We start from the raw sequence: 23,243 nt of genomic DNA on the forward strand, positions 1-23,243 counted from the left end.
TAGAAAGTGTATTTTGTAAATGTATTTTTGTATTTTAAAAGGCCAAAAGGAGGTGAATGTGCTGCCCTTCTCAGCTGTTACATCCCTGACTGCAGAGATCCCTGCTCCGTGGCCACAAAGTGTTGAAAAGATTTGACAAGATATATCCACAATTTTAATGCAGTTTAATTTTTAACATTCAAAGAACCCAAAGAGGTCTCATGTTTTACCATTTTTGGGAAGTACCACTTCCTCTATGTTGGGTACTGGGGTGGGATCCTCCATGTCCTTGGTGAGATCCTCCTGTTCATCCTCTTCCTTCTGCCCCCTCCTCTTCCCATACAGAGCAGCTTGTCTGGAACAGAGCAGACACAGGGGCTCTGCCAGATCTGCTCTGGACATTGTTCAGGTCAAACCCTCCTGAAACCACTCTGGGAGCAAAGGCAGAACCAGCCCCACATCTCCTCACAGACCCCAGCTCAGGAGTAATTCAGATTATCAACTCATTCTTGATAAAGTTCCAGTTTTGTCTTATTAGAGCCCAACAGATCCATAAACAAGACCTGAATTTTTAGCTCTGAAGTGCTGCCCCCCATCCCCCCCCACAAAACCCCATAATTAAGTTCCTATTTGAGTAGCAGATTGGTAGAATAAGAACAAACCTCCACAATAAGGAATTACACTAACTGCTCAGAATAATCCCTCAAGCCTATCCAGAAATAATTATGGAAGCCCAGGTCACAGAGCTCTCCCCAAAAGCATTTCTTGAATTTCTTTTTTTTCCTCATTTTTTTTCACCTCAAATTCCAGGCCTCTGGCAATTTCCAGACACTCACCCTTTCTTCCCTGTCTTTTTCCTGGACTCCACAGGAGTGGGGGGTGGAGAAGGAGAATGTTTCCTCTTCCTAGTGCTGGCTGCTGCTTTCCTGTCCCTCCTCTCCGGGCTCCGCACGGGCTGGGAGGGAGCAGAGGTTTGAGTTATTCCCAAATACTCCGACTGCAGTGCTGGAGGCTCCATCCTTCCTTAATCCATCCCACAACAGGATGCCCCAGCTGCTCTGGGCACCCTGTGCCAGCCCCTGCCCACCCTCCCAGCCAGCAATTCCCAATCTCCCATCCATCCCTGCCCTCTGGCACTGGGAAGCCATTCCCTGGCTCCTGTCCCTCCAGGCCTTGTCCCCAGTCCCTCTGCAGCTCTCCTGGAGCCCCTTTAGGCCCTGCAAGGGGCTCGGAGCTCTCCCTGGAGCCCTTCCTTCTCCAGCTCTATCCATGCAGAGATAAAGGACATTCCTGTCCCTCCAGGTCCCCCTCAGCAGAGAACCACTCACCTCTTCATTCTTCATGGAGATCCTCTGGCGAAAACTCACGGATTTCCTGTTCTCATCCACCTCATAATCCTCCTCATTCATCCACTCATTGAACACATCTGTGTCCAAGATCCACTTGGCATGAACCTGCAGAACAGGAGGCATTGAGAGGCTGATGCTTTGGGAAGAAATGGCTCCACGAGAGACCTCCCGGGATTAAGGAAATTCCCGGAGCTTTATCAGGTCTGCATGCCCAAATCTCTCCCACCGGTTTCACACACGCTCATGACAGTGTCACAAGGCAAGACCACAAAGGATGAACAGGACTCAGAATCCAACCTCTGCTCCTCAACCATTTCCAAGCCTCCTGAAGTGTGAGATCAGTTCTCAGAGCTGGGACAACAGCTCTCGGTTAACAATGTTCTCTGGATGCTGAACATCACCATCAAAACGTCCCAAGTATTCAGATCCCCTGGGCAGATGTGCCACAAACACCAAAAAAATGACTAAGAGTTGGCCATTCCCTGGAGAGACACGACCAGCTGTCTGGATTACAACATCCACCTTCAGATAGTTTGGTTTATACAGCTGAAAAAACCTCTGGTGCTGTAGAGTCATTGATACAATTTATTATGGATTTATTAATGCTTCCTACAGTGCTCTCTTACTGTTCCTAGTAAGGTTTATACTCCAAAGTCCTGCTTTCCAGCGAGTTACAGGTTACTACCTGGAGTAAGTGGTGTTTGAACAGACACCAAGGTCCCTCCAGCCTGAGCTGCTCAGCAGCACTCACAGAACACCGTGAGGGTAACACAGTGAGGGCAGGAGTAACCAAGGCAGTGCCCCAGCACGGGAATTCTGGCCAGGACTGAGGCAGGCTTACCTTCCACGGCTTCTCGGGAATCGGGGGATCCTCGATTTCGGCATCTATTTCGTTGGCATGGACCCAGGTGTCATAGCTAGAGAGTCAGGAGAGAGCAGCTCAGCCACCAGGATCACTCAGGAATGGTTTCCCAGCAGCTCTGGCACGTGCAGATCCCACTGCTGGGACTGCAGGGCTTCCCACAGGGAATAGTCCTGCTCTGTGCCACAGGAGCTGGGCACAGCGCAGAGGGAGGGCTCCAGGGCATCTGATGCACACCAGAATTTAAAATCCCTCCCTGTGAACCAGCTCCAGCTTCAAGTGCAAATCTGGAGAGGTTCAGGGGTTAAAGACAGCTCTGAGTCACCCAACCAAACCCTGCCACTCAATTAATTCACTTTTTTCTGTTCTCATGCCTTCAAAGCAAGAGCTGCTGGATTCCTGGAAGGGAGGAAGCTGCATCCTGTCCTGGAAACCACTCATTATTTACATTCACTCTTCCACATTATTTCCTCAAAAGCCTCTTTATTAAGAAACTGCACTGAGTCAAAATACTTGGTAATCAACACCAGGTACTGAGGAACAGGGAAAGGTCAGGTGCAAGGAAAGATGTGCACAAGCATTCCTGGATTTATACTGGTTTTGTGTGTGCCTGGATTTATAAATACCAATACAAACTTGACTACTGATAGAAATATAAAAATATTTAAAAGTTCTTCATCTGTATGAATAAAAAAACTTCAGTGTGATTACTGTTTGCTCTCTTCCACTGAAATCCTCATATGAGATACAGTTCCTGGGAATTCTGTGTGTGAACCATAGATTTTAGAGGCCTGAAAAAGTTAATTAAATAGAAGTCAATACTGGGTTATCAACTTTTTGATTGATTTCCATAGCCTGGGCTCAGAAACCAGTTATTGCAAATACATTTAAGTTCCTAACAGCACACACACAGAATTTTAACATGTTCCAGCAGCACAGGGCAGGTCTCTCAAAGGGGAACTTTAACAGTCCCTTGCACCTGACTGAAGACAACCCTTGGAGTGAAATCTCTTTGTCAAAGTTCAGCCATTGGTTGGAAGTTCTCCCTTTAAAGTTTAAGGAAAGGCTCATCCCAGCTTTAAAATCTGGTTCAATTTCCAGCCAGTTCCCTGTGGCTCTGCAGAAAAACTCCTTTTCCAGCCTCAGCCACCTGCCAGTGCCACAAATGGATCTGGGTATTTCTGTTTTAAATCAATGGTTAATTCTTTTCAAGCTTTGCATGTTGGGATCAAGACTTTTCCACCAACAAACAGTTAAAACTCAGGGTTTGCTTTTCCCCCCACCATCCTTACCTGTCTGGAAAAAAGCCCCAATGTACCAGCACCTGCTTGTCCTTTTTCATCACAGGTCTCAACCACTCATCTGCAAAGGGAACGAGATCCAGCTCAGATGTGGAAGGAAAAGCACAGTAATTCACTTTTCCACAGTGAATCAGAGTGAAGTTACTGCAAACCCCTCTGCTAAAGGTCTGCTCAGGGCCTGATCTGGGAAGGGGCCTTAAAGCTCATCCCAATCCACCCCCTGCCATGGGCAGGGACACTTCCTGCTGCCCCAGGCTGCTCCAAACCAAATCCAGCCTGGCCTTGGGCACTGCCAGGGATCCAGGGGCAGCCCCAGCTGCTCTGGGCACCCTGTGCCAGGGCCTGCCCACCCTCCCAGGGAACAATTCCCAATTCCCAATCTCCCATCCAGCCCTGCCATCTGGCACTGGGAAGCCATTCCCTGGCTCCTGTCCCTCCAGGCCTTGTCCCCAGTCCCTCTGCAGCTCTCCTGGAGCCCCTTTAGGCCCTGCAAGGGGCTCGGAGCTCTCCCTGTGTCCTTCCCTTCTCCAGGGGAACATTCCCAGCTGTCCCAGCCTGGCTCCAGAGCAGAGGGGCTCCAGTGCTGGAGCAGCTCCGGGGCCTCCTCTGGGCTCTCTCCAGCAGCTCCAGGTCCTGGTGCTGTTGGCCCCGGGGCTGGGGCAGCTCTCAAGTACCAAACCCTGCAACCCAAATCCCAAGAACAGAGCCCAGAGAAGCGTTACAGGAGGAATCCAGAGGATGTGAGCCTGTATCTCTCATCCCTGCTGGAATTTAGGGCTGTTCCCCACAGGGTAACCTGGGGCTCAGAGCTGTGAGCTCTGTCCCACCCTGCTGAGAGCCTGACTGGCCAGACACAGACACAGAGCTGAGCCTGGGCATGGCACTGCCAGAGGGACAGAGCACAAACCACCCCTGATCCCTGCAAACTGCAGGGAGCACTTCCATCTAGTGGCCAGCACAGGCCAGGGAATGTGGGAAAGGGATTTATGTCTGTGCAACTTGAGGACAACGATCCACCAGGTAATTAAATGCATTTAAGATGAAGAAATGAAGAAGTATTTTTTGCTGTTAGCTGAAGGTGGCAGCTGTGCAATTGCTTTTTTTGGACCTTGCCCTTCATCCAGGCAGAGTGAACTCTAACACAGCCAAGCCTCACTGAGGAGCTCTCCTTGCTCTCCTTGCCACTGCTCCCACACACAAGGATTGCACCAGCATTCCCAACAGAATTCCTGGACAGCCAGGAACTCAGAATCAGGGAATCACTGAGGCTGGAAAAGCCCTCCAAGATGACAGAGTGCAGCCATTCCCCAGCACTGCCCCACGTCCCCAGGTGCCACATCCCTGGGGCTTTGAAATCCCTCCAGGGATGGGGACCCCACCACGGCCCTGGGCAGGAGGAATATTCCCAATATCCAACCTAAAGCTCCCCATGGACATTATCCATAATCCAGCAAGTGTTCCTCAGAGCGGGCTGGGAACAGCTGAGTCTGGGAAACACTTCCAGAACTTCTCATGGAATTAATTACAGGACTACTCCCCCTCAAAAACTGTAACAGAACGTTACCATCATCCATTGAGGTAGGACTGGGATACACATGGTGGGTAGCCTTGGATTTCTCTTCAGTGACTGTTCCCTGTGGGAAACACGGAAGAAGAGGAGAAACCAAATGAGAAACCCTCAACACATCACCCCAAACCTCGCAGCTGCTTCTTTTTACCCACATCCCACAAACCCCAGGAATATTCAAGGCCACCTTTAATGAATAAAACCAGCTCCAAGAAGTGCCAGGAAAAGGCAATTACTTTAAGGCTGCTGCCAAATTACTCTGTCATCTTTTACTCTGTTCATCCCAAACCCTTTGTTGCCCTTGTTCCCTCTGCCCCAACCCTCACGATAAATGGAACCAGTTCACACAAAAATAGGTTGTAAGAAAGTACCTGTGACTTTCTACATTTTGGTCCAAACCAATTTGTAAATATGACAATTTACAGCAGAAAAAGTCTAGAGAACCTCAGCAGAAAAAATATAGAGAACCTCAACTAGCTCCGCCCTCCTGTCAGGAAGTTGTGGAGAGGTCCATAAAGCAATTTCTCTTCCTGTGGGCACGAGCCATAACAATATTCCTACTCGACCTACACCAATCTGGAAAAAAAATCTACTACAGGCTCAGATATCTGTGAAATAAATCCCTAACACTGCCAATCCAGCAAGTGTCCTTCCCTCCTGCAGAGGCCCAGAAGATTCCCCCACATGCTGCTGACAGCCCCAGCCTCCACATGGGAAGAGTCATTCCCAAAGATCAGAATCTCCCAGTCTGCAGGGATGTTGTGTTTTGCAACAGTTTGGTAGGAAAATGGTGTTCAAAACCTCCATCCCATAAACACGTGGGAGATTTCTTTCAGAGCACAACAAGCTGCAAATCCCATCCCTGGATGGCAGCAGCAAAAGGAGGAATTAGAGCAGCACTGTGGGAGCGGGATGAGGAGATACTCTGGGATCAGGGGCTGAAGGGCAAGAGTTCCCACTCCAAGAGTTCCCAGAACTCAGAGAAGGGCCAGGAGCAGCTCTGAGCAGCAGCAAAGGAGGGAGCTGGAGAATAAGAATTTAGAGAAAGAGCCCTGGCACGAATGAAGAACCTGCCCAGTGTTCGAGGAAAAAGGACGGAAATTCTCCCTTAGCTCCCCATGAGCTGAAGATGCTCCTGTAGATCTGAGCTTTGTGAACCACATAATTAAGGTTCATTTATTTCCTGTGGAGCTTTAAAACACAAGAGATGAAGAGAAGCTGGAGCAGGGAGGACTTGGGATACCAGGGAGCTACAGGTGCTGGGCTGGGGTCGTGGGGAGATGACAGCAAGGGGTTAAAAAGTGGAAACCAAGAGAGTGAGGAAGCAAAGTTAGTGACAAGATGAGAATTCAAAGGCAGAGCAAAGGAGAGCCCAAAAAGAGAATTAGGGACAACTTCTGTTTTCATCTCTTCACATCCTTGTAGAGACAAAGCTGCTTTAGAAATCCCTTCAATCACTCATAGATACAGCGTGGAGCTCACTACAGACTTCCTCTAGGAAAGGAAAATTGACTCATTCACTCTAATTTAAGCAATAACACCCGTCCTGAATCAGCCAAATAACTAAGAGCAACTTGTGAAAATCTGCCCCACTGAGGCTGAGACAATGGTTCATAATCACAACACAGGAAATACATTAAATCTGGAAAAGAAACTCTTTGGCTACAGCTGTGAATTGTCCTGACACAAAAGCCAGGGGTCACGTTCCAGGGTATCTCTCTCCAGACAAGGGAGAAGATTGTTTATGTTTGTAAGAGATGAAGCCATTAATCTCGCTCAGGCCATCCTTTAGCACCTGGAATTCCAAGGTGTTGGAATGTCTGGGGCTGCCTGGGCTCTGCTCAGCACCAGCAGTGAGAGAGTGAAATAAAGCAAAAACCAACAATCATTTAAAGAGTGAAGCTTCCTTCTGCTGTCCCACACATCTGGAACAGCTGCCTCACTCCCTGCTTGAGTCCCAGGTTTGGACAAACCTGTACTGAGCAATAAATCAGCCAGGCCTGCCCCCAGCTCAGCCAGAGCCACCTGGCAGCAGCAGGTCCAGGTTTGCTTTTGGAGCACAGCCAGGATTCAGCATCCATGGGAGGATAAAAACCACTCCACAAGAGAGCTGCTGCTGCAGCCCCGTGTCCTCAGACCCACCCAGGGTAACCCAGGGGTTCTCCCTCAGAGCTGACCAACGCTGGGTACAGCTGTGCTGTGTGACGCTCACCTGGTGACGTTTGACAATGTCCTTCAGCTTGTTGGCCAGCTTCAGCTCCATGTCAGGAATGAGGTAGATGGTTGGTCTGCTCAGACAGTTGTTCTGTGAGAGAACAGCAAGTTAAACAAGGAATTAGGAGGTGATCCGTGGCAAAAATCACAATATTCCTATTAAAACCCCCAGTGCTGGAACTCCAAAGGAACCCAGAGCAGGGGGCAACACAGATCAGTGATCCCAGCTCCAGGAGCCCTGGGCAGGGACATTCCCTCCACACACCTCCCCAGCAAAGCCCTGTCCAGGTTTTATTATGCACTGAAACCCCTGCACACTGGCAAGGTCTTTCTGTAATAAGAATATTGTTGCTTTTTGCTGTTCTTCTTTTTGTTGCCATTCCTAACAACACTTGAAAGTTATGTTTTGACTCTATTATACACTGAACTTGGCTTTAGAGTCTGAAAAAAATCATACATTATTCCCATGCAGCAGTGAAAAAAACTGAACTTCAAATTAGACTCCACAGAGCTGCTTAATGGGTATAGATAATAATGTGTTTGATAAAGTGAGACTAAAATGTACCTTAACCTGAAAAAAGGCCAGTGTAGATCAAACTGAAGGTCAGCCCTGGAATGGGTGTGCACAGGACCACTTACTCAGTCCCAAGGGTGCCACTTCCACAGGGACATGGGGACACATGGGATGTTTTCTCCTACCTTACAACAGGTTTTCCTCACCCTCTGCATATCCACAGAGGGTCAGTGGAAATACTCTGCATTTTTCAAGTGAAAACGTGGAATTGTGACTAAACTGGGTGGGAGAGGGAAGGGAGAGCCCCATATTCCTGCAAAGGGCAGGATGAAGCCCTTCCCTGAGTCCCCAGGGGGTGGGGAGGATCCCTGGCCCGAGCAGTGCTGCTGGGGGAGCTCCTTGCCTGCACCAGTGTTTTCTCAATGTTCATGAACATCTCCACGTTCCGATCCATCCGGGAGGGATTCTGCAGGTCAAACCTCCTCCTGTTGAGGGAAATGATTCAGAAATATTAACTCCAAGTCCCCCCCCTGCCAGCAGTCCAGAACCTTCCCCATTCCACACAAACACTGGATCATGGCAGCGGCGTAAGGACACTTGGAGCACAGGCACAACTATTCCTGCTGCACTCGGCACCCTCAAGCCAAGAAAACCACAATGAACCAAATCAACAAATGCAGCTGACTTGTGATATGTTCAGGGAGAAAAAGGAAGGTTGACAGTGTCCACCAAACCCTGCAGCAGGGTCGTGCATTCCACCACAGTCACAGGGGGTAATTAAACACACAACCACAATGGATTTCAACAGCCAGATGAGAAAATTCATGAAAGAGCTCTCACGGTTCTCTTACTTCTAGCTGCACCCGTCCTCCAGTCCTGGGAATCCAGGAAAACCAGCAATTCCTCTGCCTGGTGTGAGAACAAACCACCCCCCCCAGAACACAGGCAGCGAATAATCCTGGTCAGCATTTTATCACTGCCTTTACTGGACCCTGGTGCTTTGAAGTTCGGTATTTCATGGGCAAATCACCACAATTATTGCAATACCAACGGAGATTTGTCCATCAGAAATGGGGGAAGGACACAAAACCTGAGAATTCCTCCTGGGAAGCAGCATGAGAGCCCCCAGATCCCCTCTGCTGTACCCACCTGACCCCTGCACACGTTTGGAACTCATGGATGGGCCAACCCAAACGAGGGATTTGAGTGGTGACCCCCAGAACCTGAGCAGGGACAACCCCAGCCCCAAAGCAGCCCCTCACCACGTCCAGCACCAGCACTTCCACAGCACCACCAGACACTGCCGGGGAGGGGGCTGAGCCCTCCCGACCCAGCCTCTCCCAAAGCCCCAGGAGGTGCTCAACCCTCAGGCTGTGCCTCTCAGATGTAGAACGTGACCTGCACCTCCCAGGTTTGGGGACACGCTGCTGCTGGAGTCTGGAAAGGCTCCCTGGGGTGTGAGGTGGTGGCAGGGTGTGAAATCCAAAGTCCTGCACACCCAGTGCAGCGGGAAAGCCTCCCCACGAGGGACTGATGGGCTGCAACCACCGCCCAGCTCAAACCAGTTATTCCACAGCCAAGGACAGTTTCCTATAAACACAGCCCTTTTTCCAGCAACAAACCCCCTTTCCCAGTCCATAAATGTTCAGAGAAGGTAAAGGAAAGCAAAGAGTAGCCCCAAGACTTTTAGCCCCAAGCCCTGTGACCACACCAGCATGTGACCCCACTAAATCAAACGTGACACCCCAGCTGGCAGCACCACGTTCTTCTCCATGGGAGGCTCCTGGGATTTTCAGGAGGGAGGTGCCCAGGCAGGTGGTTCTGTGGGAACACTCTGAGGTGCTGGGCAGCTCTACAAACATCCTCTGTCAGGGGGGATGGTTTCTGTCCTAAAGGACATTAGGGACTCTGCCCTTCAAACTGAGGACATGGCAAACAAATCAAACGTAAGATCCTGGCATGTTTACTGGAATCAGCCTTTTTAAGAGGAATTTATGACTCTGCTGGGTGCTTTGAAAAGTTCACCCTGACCTGCAGAAGCAGGACCAGACATCAAGGCTGTCAGGCCCCTGTTAATAAAGTATTTTACACCTATAAAACAGAGGATTTTAGAGTCAAGATCAAGCCCCTTCTCCAGTACTCAGCCATGGTTTGTGTCTGAAACACCCAGAATGGCTCAGTGGGAGATAAATGCCAAATAAACACCTACAGAACTCTTGGTACCTGTGAGACAAAGACACTCAGGGCATGACCAAAATTTTTACATGTTTTGCTCAAAACCTGCACTGTGCATCCACGGAATGGTGCATGACCCCAGATCCCTGCCTGCTTCAGAAACCCAGAGAAGGACATCGATACATTAATCATCAGCACTTTTTTAGCTGCCCATTTGGATAAAATGGCACTAATTCTTCCTGTCCTCAGCTTAAGAGACTCCCTGTGCCACGTTGGCTTGGGCTGCAGTGAGGGACAGGTATGTCCAGCTCTCAGACATACCTACTGTGGCGAGGAAAGGGACTTCTCCTATAAGACAGATCAGTCACAAACAGGTTAAGCAGGAGCGACAATGCAGACCATTCAAAAATCAAATCAATCACAGTTCAGGCAAACACCACGGATTATTTGGTTGAGTCAGTGAGGACACATTCCAGGCTCTAGGGGTGATCCTCAGAGTTAAGTTCCAGGATTACTGCCCGCTACGGCCCACATGCACAGACACCAGGCACTACCACGCTAACCCTGAGGCAGCAGCAAGGGAGGGACAGGGGAGGAGGCAGCCCCAGAGCTCAGCTGGGCTGGGCAACTGACTGGAAACGAGATTTGCTTGGTAAAAACGTGGGGCATTGAAATATTCAAATATTCCTCAAGTTGGAACCATTTCATTCCTGTATCTTAAGGCCAAGAGGTAGCAAGACACTCCTGATAAACCACACTGCGAACAGGTGCCTGTCCCAGGTGTTGGCAAGACTGGAGTAGGAAAACCCCTGAGAGCAGCTTATTCCTGATATATCCACCCCAGATAGAGCAGATATAAGCATAAATAATTCCTAAAAACAACCATCCATTCTCAAACAACTTTATTCTGCCTTTTAAATGGCTCTTGTGTGTAAAAACGACAGTCAATTCCAGGAATGTAGTTACAGATCGGAAACATCACATCCAAACTATTTAAGTTTGTGGACAGGAACAATCTCTGCTTATTTTTATTGTTTACCTTTATTGACTTTTCATCCTCATTTTTTTTGCCCAATGCTCTCAAAAATCCTAATTTCAAGGCCAGCTTGGACAGGGCTCAGAGCAGCCTGGGACAGTGGAAGGTGTTCCTGCCATGGCAGGGGTGGCACTGGATGGGCTTTAGGGGCCCTTCCAGCCCAAACCATTCCAGGATTTTATGATCCTATGCTGCTGTTCACTTGGGAAGAGGATTATAACTTAACAACACCCAGGTTAAACCACTCCTGGGATGTCACAGGGATATTTTTCATACCAGCGTCAACAGCTACAGGGGCAGTTTCTAAGTGCTTACACTCCCCATTTTTGGAGCAATGGAAATCTGAGCATTTATTAGAATCTGCAGCATTTCCCAATTGTAACTAAACCAAATAATCAATACAGAAACAAAGATTTACATCTCACAGAAGTGAGACTCCGATCCTGGTTCATTTTCTCAGTCAGACAGCAAGGAAATAAAAAAAGAGCCTCACACTTGTAATTAACTCCAAGTACAGACCCAAAACCTTAAACTTGGCCAATTTCTCTTTAAATTTAGAAGTGTGGGGGTGTGTCTTTAAAAAGCTACCATCAGCAAAACAGGAAAAAATTCCCTCTTCCCATCTCCACTGCCTTGCCTGCCCGATTCTCCAGGAAGGATTAAACTTTAGGTAGTTTGCATAAGCAATTCATGTGCTTGGTTTCATGCAAAAGGTGTATAAACCACAAATAAAAACTTACCAGCCCTGTTCATTCTTATATTTGTAAGCAGCACCAAGAATGTGACATAATGTACCTCCAGCTTTGAAATCCATGAAGCACTTTGCCTGGAACCCAAGAGAACAAGGAAAAACAGTGACACTGACTTTTATGCAATTATTTTAAACAAATATGTACTTGTTAGCTGAGTTTTAGACATAGAACATATCAAATGAAAAGTTAATTTTCAGATGAAGCACTTTGGGAGTTTGAGGTTCTCCTTTCAGAATGTTTCCTGAAGATTAAATGCATTTGGATTAAGCAGAATTCTTTGTATTTGCAAGGACTTGATGTATCTGAAAGCTCCAAGTCTTTCCTCGAAAATAATTCCTTGTAGAGCTGTAAAAATACAAAGTACTCTTTGAACATCCATTTCATAGTAAATTAAACCTCAAATCATAGCTGTCAGGGAAGCAGCTCTTCTGTATGAGAACATCAAACCAGATCATCAGAAATGAGCACCTGAAGCAGAGTTCACATATTCCATATTCACATCCCTCCCCCACGGAAAGCTGCTTGTCAGGAGCTGTAGATCTGCCCTAGAGCACCAAATCCACCTCATTTCAATCCAGCTCATTTCTTCCTTCTTAGTTTCACCGGAGTACACGTGAGTCACCCGTTCCCAAAGCAAGAATTCCACAACTGCACTTCAAACAGGAGCTCGAGGAGGCTGGAGGCTCCAGGAGTCCCACCAAGTCCTTCCTCTGAAAGATTATTGAGAAAACCCCTGTTTCCTGCACAGAAAGCTCATTTTTTTCTGACACATTTTAGTTTGGGATTTTATTTGCAGCTTTCCTGACCTCTCTGGTCAGGAAGGTTGTGCTTGGGAGAAGCTGGCTGCTGTCAAAGTTATCCTGGAAATGGAGACAGGCAGGTGGGCCAGCTGAAGGCAGGACCAGGGAGAGGCAACAGCAGGACCTGCTTTGATCATGGATTATTTTGTATTTCTCAGTAAATATAAAACACTTGCACAAGGCACAAAGCAGAGCGTGGGGAGCTGCTCAGTGGCCAGGCTCTGGTTACCAGGGGCTTTCTGCTGGGAGCAGAGCAGAGACCCCCAGGCAGCAGCACTCCTGAAGATGTGCTGAGGAGGTGTCATCTCCTGCTGGAAGTAACCGAGATCCAAGTGCTGTAAATTAAGCTGAGCAAATTTGACCAGATTAGACCTTTGAAGCAGTGAGAACAAACACAGGAACAACATCTTTATGATGCCACTGCAGCGTTTATTGCCCATTTTTAAGATAACACAAATTGATTTAAGGCTCGGGAGCACTCCAATGGTTTATGCACTTGTGGAATGTGGGCAGGTTTATGGTTTGTGCTGCCACATCCAAATAAAGCCCTGCAAAGCTCCCTCTGTCCCTAAAGCTTCCCACTATCACCAAGGTATCAGGAGAAGTGGTGAGATCTCAATGGCACCTTGGGGTGCTGCTGGGTGCACTCCAAAGCACCAAGAGATTCTTAAAATCCCAAAACTGTTTGGGTTGGAGGGACCTTAAGGATCATCCGGTGCCCCCCTGCCACGGGCAGGGACACCTCCCACTGTCCCAGGCTGCTCCCAGCCCCAATGTCCAGCCTGGCCTTGGGCACTGCCAGGGATCCAGGGGCAGCCCCAGCTGCTCTGGGCACCCTGTGCCAGGGCCTGCCCACCCTCCCAGGGAAGGATTCCTTCCAGAATTCATCTGGGAATTGTTCCAATATTCACCCTGTGAGTTTGAAAATACCTTCCAGTGAAGGAGTGTGCACATCCCACCCCTCATGGAGAGGTTACAGGGGCAAAACACCTGGGGAAACCCAGCACAGAACAAAGAAAGGCCCTGTCCTGTCACATGGACCCCCAGCCACAGGAATTCCTCTAACAGCTGTCAGGCCAACTTCAGTTTCAATTGGCTTCAGCACTGGAACTGGCTGTAAATGATTCCAGCTGTGTGCACCCACCTATCCAGAACCCCAAAGGCGTGACCCCAATGCCAGCACACATCCTGGGGCACAGATGAGCACACCCCTCCCTGCTGATGCCACACTTACACACAGGTTTAGGACAGTTGTCCTGGCCCACAGACCTCCCTCAATCACCCAGCTGGGCCTTGGCACCTGGCTGCCATCCCTGCCCTCCTCCCAGATCCCTCTGTCCTTCCCTGTCCTGCATCCCCTGCCCTCCACCAGCTCTTTGGACCTCACACTCCCTGGGACAAGATCCTTTGGGTGGTGGGCAGGGTTCCAGGCTGGAATTTGAAAGCACAATGTTGTTTCTGGCTACCTGTATCCTGAGGGACTGGAGAACCATCCCAGACCAACCAGGTAACCGAGTGCTGCTGCAGAACGTGGCAAAGTCATTTCCCAGCCTTGGCAGCTTTACAAGTTTGGAGTTTAATCAACCAAAACGCCCAGTGGGAGCTTGTTTGCCTCAGAAAGTGCATTTTATTCACTCAGTTTAGTCTGCACCAGTCTAGATTTTACTTAAAACTGATGAATTACGTTGAATTTTAGTAGAAACTAAAATATTCCCACAGCATTCCAGAAATAATTTCAAATATACAGAGAATAAGCTGCATTACATTGAAAATCTGCATTGAGGAGAAGTGTGCTGTTCCAGAGGGTGCATCAGGAAGAGCCTGGGCTGGAGCAGGGATGCCCTGGACACATTCCAGCAGCACCTACACTGGAGCAAGAGCAGGACACGGAGCTGTGAGAGCAGAGCGAGAACCCCAATACTCACAGGAAGCTTTGTGAAGGCAGGATTGGTGACATGTTTTCCAAAGGCATCTTCCTGGAATTGCAGCAGCTGCACCACCAGCCCAGCCAGTGTTTTATTGGTAGGAGCATCTGCTTGAACGTACTGCAAGACACAAAGCACACATTCATTGAGGAGAGGGAAGCTCGGAGTGAAGGCTGACTGGTGACACCCCAGCTCCCTCCAGCACTTGGAGAGCAGAGCTTCAGCATTTTGGGATCCCTGTGTGGCTGGGGAGGCGTGGAGCAGGGGTTTGCACAGGAGAAGCACCAAGCACAAACGTTTTCCAAGCCTTAGGCTAAAAATCCAGCACTCACCCGAGGCTCATGCCCAGCTCCTCAGGGTTACAGACACGGATTAACCGCTGCAAGCTGATCTCAGCTCCTAATAAAGGAACAGGCTCGTGCTGCCCACACACACAGAGCTTTCTGCAGTAACTTCACAGCCTCCTGCTGTAATCAACTCCTAATTAATCCTCAGAGCACCCCTTGGTATAAATAGGATGTTCTGCACAGAGGGAAAAGCTGAGCCACACAGCTGCGCTTGCGATGTTTTGGGACAATCTGAGCAGCTCCCAAGGTTCTGCTTCGAATAAAATGTGAATGTAAAATCACAGCATGGAATATTAAACCCCTCCCATGGTGCTGAGTTTTTCTCACTCCTAAATATCCAGTACTCACTCACTGAATGTCACCTCCTCGCTGTGCCAGAAGACTTCCAAGAGAAGAACAAACACCACTTTTCCAGGTAGAACATGGAGCAATTTGAGCTACCCCAGTCCCTCTGCTCAGTAACTCTCAGCCTTTGCTCTTTGCTCAAACCAGATTCTTCTAAAGCCCCTTAAAAAAACCCGATTTTGAGACCCAGAACCCTGGAAGTTTTAAAGCTGTGGTGCCAAATGCCAGTCAAACCTAACTGAGCTTTGCAAAGCACCAGCTCCAAAGCCAAAGACACCATAAAGACATTGTGTGAATGGAAACAATTATAATTTCAGTGCCTGACCACCCCGAGATGTGAGTTCCCCCAGCACTTTCTCAGGAGCAGACACATATCTGAGAAATTAAATGTTCCCAACTCAAAGGACACAAATTCCTGTGAGGCTCCCGAGTGTCCTGTCCTGTGTATAAATCCCAAACTAGAAACACGAGCCTGGAAAGAACTGAAGGCTACAATTTCAAAGCTGCATTTTAATTTGACCTCTTCCCTCCCCCAGGAATTAATGTTTTAATTACATCAGAATCACAGAATATCCTGAGTTGGAAGGGATCCACAAAGATCACTGAGTCGGACTCCTGGCTCTGCACAGGACTTTGGACAAGGGGCTGGAGTGACCGGACAAGGGGAAACAGCTTCCCAGTGCCAGAGGGCAGGGTTAGATGGGATATTGGGAAGGAATTGCTCCCTGGGAGGGTGGGCAGGCCCTGGCACAGGGTGCCCAGAGCAGCTGCCCCTGGGCACCTGGCAGTGTCCAAGACCAGGCTGGACAGGGCTGGAAGCAGCCTGGGACAGTGGGAAGTGTCCCTGCCCATGGCAGGGGGTAGCACTGGATGATCCTTAAGGTCCCTTGCAACCCAAATCAGTCTGGGATTTTATGAACCTCCTTCAAAAAAACAAATCCAGAAGAGGTGGCATCCTTGTACTGACTTACTTTTTTTTTTTTTTTCAGATATTTTCCTTCGGAGAAAAAGGAAAATTACATGAGAATACACCTAGCAAAGCCTATTCTTAGATATGTGAACTTTTTCAGGCAATCATTCCTTTTCCTGCAGCTCCCATTTTCACCTCTTGCAGGAGGCACTGACAGCTAGAAGCTATAAAGGAAGACAACACCTTCTCATCTTCCTCTGCACATCCTGAACATCCTTTTAATTAGAAGCCCATTACCTTGCGTGAGGTTCCCCTGAACAATAAGGGAGAAAACCCTTCAAAAAGAAGCCCAAGACTCCCCTCCATCATTTCTGCCTCCTAAAGAGCAGCACAAACGGATCTTTAAGCACTAAAACACAGCAATTTCCTGATCAATTCGCAGAGGGTTTGAGGGACCACAGAAGGATCAAGTCCCAACAGATCTCCAGGTTTTCCCCTCGTCTCCACAAAATGATCCTGCAGGAAATAAAGGTTTTTAAGCGGTGAATTCTGGAGAACAGAATGATGCCCTGTTTCATAAGAGGATTTTGCTCTCGTGCTAAAATGCCAAAGCCCCACTGACACAGCAAAGAGTTTTCCAACATTTCCACAATCATTAGAAGCACAAAACCACCCCCAATGTACTTGAGCAGAAAATGTGTGGTCAGAAACCAGTGTGAGCAGCAGCAGAGGGAATCATTCTGCAGCTAGACCTGCACTGCAGCTGCCCTGAAAGCCTTTGTCACCGACCAGGGACAGATCCACACCCGCCTTTGATGTGGGCACTGACCTCAAATAACCACATCGCGCTCTGTGGTGTGGCCCCGGTGCACACACCTTCCCCCAAAACAAAGGGCATTTCAGCTCAGATCACCACATACGAGCGAAAAGAAAACCCACACTAAAACGCTTTGATTTGGGTTACAACCCTTGTTTCTTTTCAAAGGTGAGAACACAAAAGAGCCGCAGAAAGAGAACCCTCCCTGGATTAAATCCGAGCCAGTCACCGAGGAGACTCTTGCCAAGGCCAGCAGAGCCGGGCGGCGGCGAGCTCCGACCGCTCCCAGGGCAGCCCTGGCTGCGGGGACGGGCAGGGGGTGCCCAGCCAGCCCCGGCCCCTGCGCAGGGACACCCGCGGCAGCGAGCAAGGATCCCCCGCTCTGCCCGCAGCTCTGGCCCTGCAGACGCTCCCTGGGCACCGGTCCAACCCCCTGGAGCAGCAGCAGCTCCAGGGATGGGGACAGACCCCTCTGCACAGTGCAAGGGGGTCCCAGCTCTGCCCTGCCCCCAGAGCTCCGAGTGCTGAGCCCGTGTCCAGCCCGAGCCCCTCTAACTCAACATTCCACTTGCTCGTTAAAAACCTCAACGCCCTCCTCCCTGCCTCCCAAAAATCAACTTCTCCAGCCTTCTGTCTCAGAGGGGCAGAGCTGTCAGAGCCACCAGAGCTCCCAGGGGTCACTGTATTGACCTGGATCTGAACAACTCACCGGGATGGGTCCTCGGGGAGCACAGCTGTAAGGCCAAAGTCAGGGGCTGCATCCTTCATCAGGCAGCTGCTAAAAACCCTCCCAAAATACTTTAGAAAGAGGTTTTATAGACAGGAAATAACTGCTTTGGGACACCCCATTTTAATATGAGGGATGTGGCTTACTGAGAAAGGAACTATCTAAACAATACACAATGTTAGAGATAAACAAGCATTAGTACAATAAACAGAGAATTGCCCAATTTATTTCTGAACTGTAAATTTCTAATTAACTATGGTGACATCAAAGTGTCCATTACAGTCTACCCAAATTACTTTGAACAAGGGCTGGAGGGACAGGACACAGGGAGTGGCTTCCCACTGCCAGAGGGCAGGGATGGATGGGAGATTGGGAAGGAATTCCTGGGTATGAGGGTGGGCAGGCCCTGGCACAGGGTGCCCAGAGCAGCTGGGGCTGCCCCTGGATCCCTGGCAGTGCCCAAGGCCAGGCTGGACACTGGGGCTGGGAGCAGCCTGGCACAGTGGGAGCTGTCCCTGCCCACGGCAGGGGTGGCACCGGATGGGCTTTAAGGGCCCTTCCCACCCAAACCATTCCAGGATCCTGTGACATTGTTCTATGAAAGTCTGTCAGATCCCCCAGGACTCCAAACCCACGGCATGAACCCATTCCCAGCTCCCAGGGAAGCAAGGCTGCAACATCCCTACTGCATCCCTACTGCCTGGGAAGGAGCTGGGCACCTCCTGCATTGATGCACAGAAACAGCACAAACTGACTTCCCGACATCACACACACAAACAGGGGGCGGGAGGGAGCCTGGAATAAATAATTTCATTACAATATTAATAATTTCATTTTCTGTCATTATGTTTGGTGCCCATCAATAAGTTTTGCAAGGTCCAGCGTGAGTCTTCCACACTACTCTTTAAACCTCTTCCTTTCTCAATTGTACTCTGGAGACAGAGAATTCCCCAATATTTGTTGTACTCTGGAGACACGGAAAACTCTTCCATATTAAAGTCTTGTCTAATCGAGAGACAAAATGAGAAGCTCTGTAATTGCAGTTCTCTAACTCTCCCTGCCCCTTGGGACCTCTGGATCCTTGATGGAGCTTGGTGCTGCTCTTGGATTCTCTCCAGCTGGCCCCCAGTGTCCCTGGAGCTCCCAGAGCTGGACACACCAACTGCTGCTGACAGCTTCGCCACCGAGATGTACAAACATCTATTTTTAAGAGTATAAACTGGACAAAAGCCAGTTAAAATCACCATGTACCTCTCTGGAAGGAGCCACACACCTACAGCAGGACGAAAGCAGGCACAAGATGAAGCAGACTCCATTTACAGCACATCCAAAAGGGAATCAACCCTTCCCTCTGGAGTGTTAAGGCTCCATCTTTAAATGCTGGTATCAGCTTTCTTATTTCCCCAAACCAAAATTATTTTCCATTTTTAAAAAGGATTTTCACAGCAACATTCCAAAATTCACTTGCCCTGTAAAGTCTCCTTAGCCCAACTCTAATTACCTTCCAGAGCCATCAGAAACGAACATCTCAGTTTTATAACCAATTTGAATGGAGAGGTTTTTCCTTGGCTCCCATTCCTGCACCACACACAACCCGCCCAGCCAGTACAGAGAGAGCCAGCCCGGCTGGGGAGTTTGGAGTCACAGCAAACACCTTTCTGTGCTCAGCAGGGCACCCAGACCCTCCTCAGAACAGCGGTGCTGCTCCAGGGATCTGCTGGGATCCTGGGGTGCTCAGGCAGGACAGCGAGAGGGAAAACCACAGCTCCTCCAAAGCGTGGGACAGCACAGAACCACAACCGGAACAAGCCAAACTGCAGAAATATTCTGTTACATTTCCCTATCAACACAAAGGGCTCGAGCTGCCGCTTCAAACTGCGCCCCACACACCGATCCGAGCTGGAAGGACTGGAAAAACACACCCGAGCCCGAGCTGGTTTCACCCCACACCGATCCAGCTCAGATTCCCAGTTCAGATTCCCGTTCTCAGATTCTTTACCACACAAAGAACCCAACCAACAGCACGGGACAAGCTCATCCACGGGTGATGGACACCGGGCCTGCCGAGGACCGGCGGGATGGCCCCAGCATTGGGAAAATACGGAGATTAAGGCACCTTTGGGCTGCGCAGCCCCCCCTGGGCACCGCTCCGATCCAACTAAAGCTCTTCCAGGATCGCTACAGCGCTGGAAAGCTACACCGGGTGATTCTTCACGGCTCAGGTATTGAAATGAAGTTACAAAACCAGCACACGGGAAAAACCACTTAAAGCGAAGCAAGCGAGCCGAGCGAAGTGTGCGAGGAGGAAGAGGAGCCCAAGGGCACCAGAGCGAGCAGCGACGCTGCCGCCGAGCGAACTCGGAGCAACACGCGGGGCTTTAACGCGGCCGGACGCGGCCCCCAAAAGCACCGAAGGGATTTTGAGGGATTTTTCCTCCCTTTTTCCAGCACTCCCGACACGGCCGGGGCGCGGCTGAAGCGAAACCCAGCCGGGCCGGGACCTGCCCGCACAGGAAAGTCACTGCCTGGGGCGAGCGGGCACCGGCCGGGCCCCCGCGGCCGCGGGAACGTCCCCGGGGCTTACCGGGGCTGCCCCAAACGCGGCCCCGAGCACCGGCCGGCGCCGACGGAGCGGAAATGTCCCCGGGGCTGCCCCCGACCCGGCCCCGCGCCCGCCGCAGCGGCGAGGCCGCGGTTCACAAAGAGCGGCGGCGACCTCGGGCCCCCCGTCCCATCCCCGGCCATCCCCCGCCAGCCCGCCCGGCGCCCGCCGCCCTCGCCGGGCCGCACCTTCTTGTAGTGCTTCCCCAGCCACACGCGGACCGAGTCGAGCTGGGACACGGTGTCGGGGCTCTCCCAGAACTTGCCGGTGGGGCCGCCGTCCTTGCGGCGCGCCGCGGCCAGCGCGGGGCCGGGCCCGCCCGCCGGGACCGCCGCGGGGCCGCTCCCGGGGCCTCCGCCCGCCGCCAGCGCCGCCGCCGCCATTGTCCCCGCGCGCCCCGCGCCGCGCATGCGCCGCGCCCCGGCCCGCGCCCCGCCCACCCCGGGAGCGCGCCCGCGATGGGAACGGGAACGCGCCCGGGAGCGTGAACGGGAACGCGCTCGGGAACGGGAACGCGATCGAGAATGCGCTCGGGGATGGGAACGGGAACGCGCCCGGGAGTGTGAACGGGAACGCGCTCGGGAACGGGAACGCGATCGAGAATGCGCTCGGGGATGGGAACGGGAACGCGCCCAGGAGTGTGAACGGGAACGCGCTCGGGAACGGGAACGCGATCGAGAATGCGCTCGGGGATGGGAACGGGAACGCGCCCGGGAGTGTGAACGGGAACGCGCTCGGGAACGGGAACGCGATCGAGAATGCGCTCGGGGATGGGAACGGGAACGCGCCCGGGAGTGTGAACGGGAATGCGCTCGGGGATGGGAACGGGAACGCGCCCGGGAAAGTGAACGGGAATGCACTCGGGGATGGGAACGGGAACGCGACCGGGAAAGTGAACGGGAATGCACTCGGGGATGGGAACGGGAACGCGCCCGGGAGTGTGAACGGGAAAGTGCTCGGGGATGGGAACGGGAACGCGATCGAGAATGCGCTCGGGGATGGGAACGGGAACGCGACCGGGAAAGTGAACGGGAATGCACTCGGGGATGGGAACGGGAACGCGCCCGGGAAAGTGAACGGGAATGCACTCGGGGATGGGAACGGGAACGCGCCCGGGAGTGTGAACGGGAAAGTGCTCGGGGATGTGAACGGGAACGCGATCGGGAGCGTGCTTGGGGATGCGAACAGGAACACGAACGGGAACGTGAACGTGCTTGGGGATGTGATCGGGAAGGCGAACGGGAACGCGCTCGGGAACGCGCGCGCCGCTCCTGCGCAGCACCGCCCCTCGACCGGCCCCGCCCCCGCCCCGGGCGGCCCCGCCCGAGCCGCTCCGGCTCCCGAGCTCACCGTCCGTGCCCCGGTACCGGCCGGGGAGCGCTCCGGGCTGCTCCGGACCCCGAACACACCGTCCGTGCCCCGGTACCGGCCGGGGAGCGCTCCGGGCTGCTCCGGACCCCGAACACACCGTCCGTGCCCCGGTACCGGCCGGGGAGCGCTCCGGGCTGCTCCGGACCCCGAACACACCGTCCGTGCCCCGGTACCGGCCGGGGAGCGCTCCGGGCTGCTCCGGACCCCGAAGCTCAAGCCTGCTATGGAGACCTTGAGATCCAATTAGGGAGTAATTTGGGTGCTGACATAATTACCTACAGGTATCTGCACTAAGTCTTCACTGCTGGGTACCTTTACCTTTTCATAACCACATCTAGACCCACGGAACGGGTCATTACGAAGCAATTTCCCCCAAATTCCCTTCATAAAACCCACTTCGTTTCGAGTGTCTACTAATGCTTTATTTGTGAATCGAACATAACAGAGAAATTAAAAAAAAAACCAAGCAAAAAATGTATATAATTTAAAAATACAGCATATTTCAGTTCGAACATTATCAAATACAGTGTCAAAAAGTCCTTCATTAAAATCACAGTTCCTGATATAAGAACGCCCCTTGCATTACCGTAGTTTATAAATGTTGCCCCATCCCTGAACACTCCAAAGCAGAAATAAACACCTTCAGGAGAGGAAACACCTGGAGACACAGGAAATATTAAACCCACCAAACATCCAGAAATCGGAACTTCAGAATTTCAGAACTGCCATTCTGAAAAGGCAGCGAATACAGGCAAGAATTCCAGAAGGATTTGGCTTGGAGGGGCCTTAAAGCCCATCCAGTGCCACCCCTGCCATGGGCAGGGACACCTTTCACTGTCCCAGGCTGCTCCAAGCCCCAATGTCCAGCCTGGCCTTGGGCACTGCCAGGGATCCAGGGGCAGCCACAGCTGCTCTGGGCAGCTCCCCGGTCGGGACCGAGATCGGGATCGGGACCGGGATCGGGATCGGGATCGGGGCCCGGCCGGGTCCCACGGCGGGGCCGAGGCTACAGCGCCCCCCACAGGCCGCGCCGCCTATTGGCTCTGCCGTTGCCATGGGAACAGCCAGGGCCGCCCATTGGCTCATCCGTTGCCATGGGGACAGTCTCCGCCCCGCGCCCACGCGCGGCTTCGCACTGTGGAGCTGCCGGCCGGAGGGAGCGCGCGGGCGGCCTCACTTCCGGGGCAGGGCCGGAAGTGAAGCGCGCGCCGCGCCGGAAGCGCGCGCGGGGCCTGCCGGGAGCTGTAGTCCCGAGGGGCAGCCCGGCGGCGGCAGTCGCGGTGCGGAGGTCGGTGCGGGGCGGGCGGGGGTCGGGCCGCGACCCCCGGGGAGAACCGGGGGGGCCGCGGGGCCGAGACAGCGGCGGGAGGAGGGGGAGGAGCGGGGGATGGCGCCGAGCAGAGCGGGGTGAGGCGGGGAGGGCCGTGCGGGGCCGCGGCCTGTGCGGGCGGGGCGGCGCGGGCGGGGATGCTCGGCGGCACCGGGGATGCTCGGCAGCACCGGCGGGGCTGGGGATGCTCGGGGGGCCCGGGGATGAGCGGGGGGGCTCCGGGGCACCGCTCGCCGCGGGCCCTGGGCGAGGGGCCGGCGGGGAGAGCCCCGGGAGCGCGGTTCTCCTTGGAGTTCCCATCGCTGCCTTGCGAAGGCTTC

General features: G+C 52.1%; 2 protein-coding genes across 2 annotated transcripts in view; one reads left to right on the forward strand and one right to left on the reverse strand.

The window, feature by feature from the left end:
- Nucleotides 1–20,545, reverse strand: part of SMARCC1 (SWI/SNF related, matrix associated, actin dependent regulator of chromatin subfamily c member 1) — a 65,596-nt gene extending 45,051 nt beyond the window's left edge. Inside the window, exons 1-11 of the mRNA XM_032102267.1 lie at nt 20,411–20,545; nt 14,475–14,594; nt 11,738–11,823; nt 8,190–8,271; nt 7,271–7,363; nt 5,056–5,125; nt 3,483–3,552; nt 2,170–2,245; nt 1,308–1,433; nt 816–934; nt 210–334 (exon numbers count right to left, since the gene is read on the reverse strand). Coding sequence (XP_031958158.1) covers nt 210–334; nt 816–934; nt 1,308–1,433; nt 2,170–2,245; nt 3,483–3,552; nt 5,056–5,125; nt 7,271–7,363; nt 8,190–8,271; nt 11,738–11,811 — 835 coding nt within the window. The 5' untranslated portion in view covers nt 11,812–11,823; nt 14,475–14,594; nt 20,411–20,545. The remainder of the gene's footprint in view (nt 1–209; nt 335–815; nt 935–1,307; nt 1,434–2,169; nt 2,246–3,482; nt 3,553–5,055; nt 5,126–7,270; nt 7,364–8,189; nt 8,272–11,737; nt 11,824–14,474; nt 14,595–20,410) is intronic.
- A 2,204-nt stretch (nt 20,546–22,749) lies between these two features.
- DHX30 (DExH-box helicase 30) overlaps nt 22,750–23,243 on the forward strand; it is a 31,565-nt gene continuing 31,071 nt past the window's right edge. Inside the window, exon 1 of the mRNA XM_032120605.1 lies at nt 22,750–22,881. The gene's annotated coding sequence lies outside the window, so the exon portion shown is untranslated. The remainder of the gene's footprint in view (nt 22,882–23,243) is intronic.

Source organism: Corvus moneduloides, chromosome 1, assembly GCF_009650955.1.
Source record: "Corvus moneduloides isolate bCorMon1 chromosome 1, bCorMon1.pri, whole genome shotgun sequence".
In the NCBI taxonomy this organism is placed as follows: domain Eukaryota; kingdom Metazoa; phylum Chordata; class Aves; order Passeriformes; family Corvidae; genus Corvus; species Corvus moneduloides.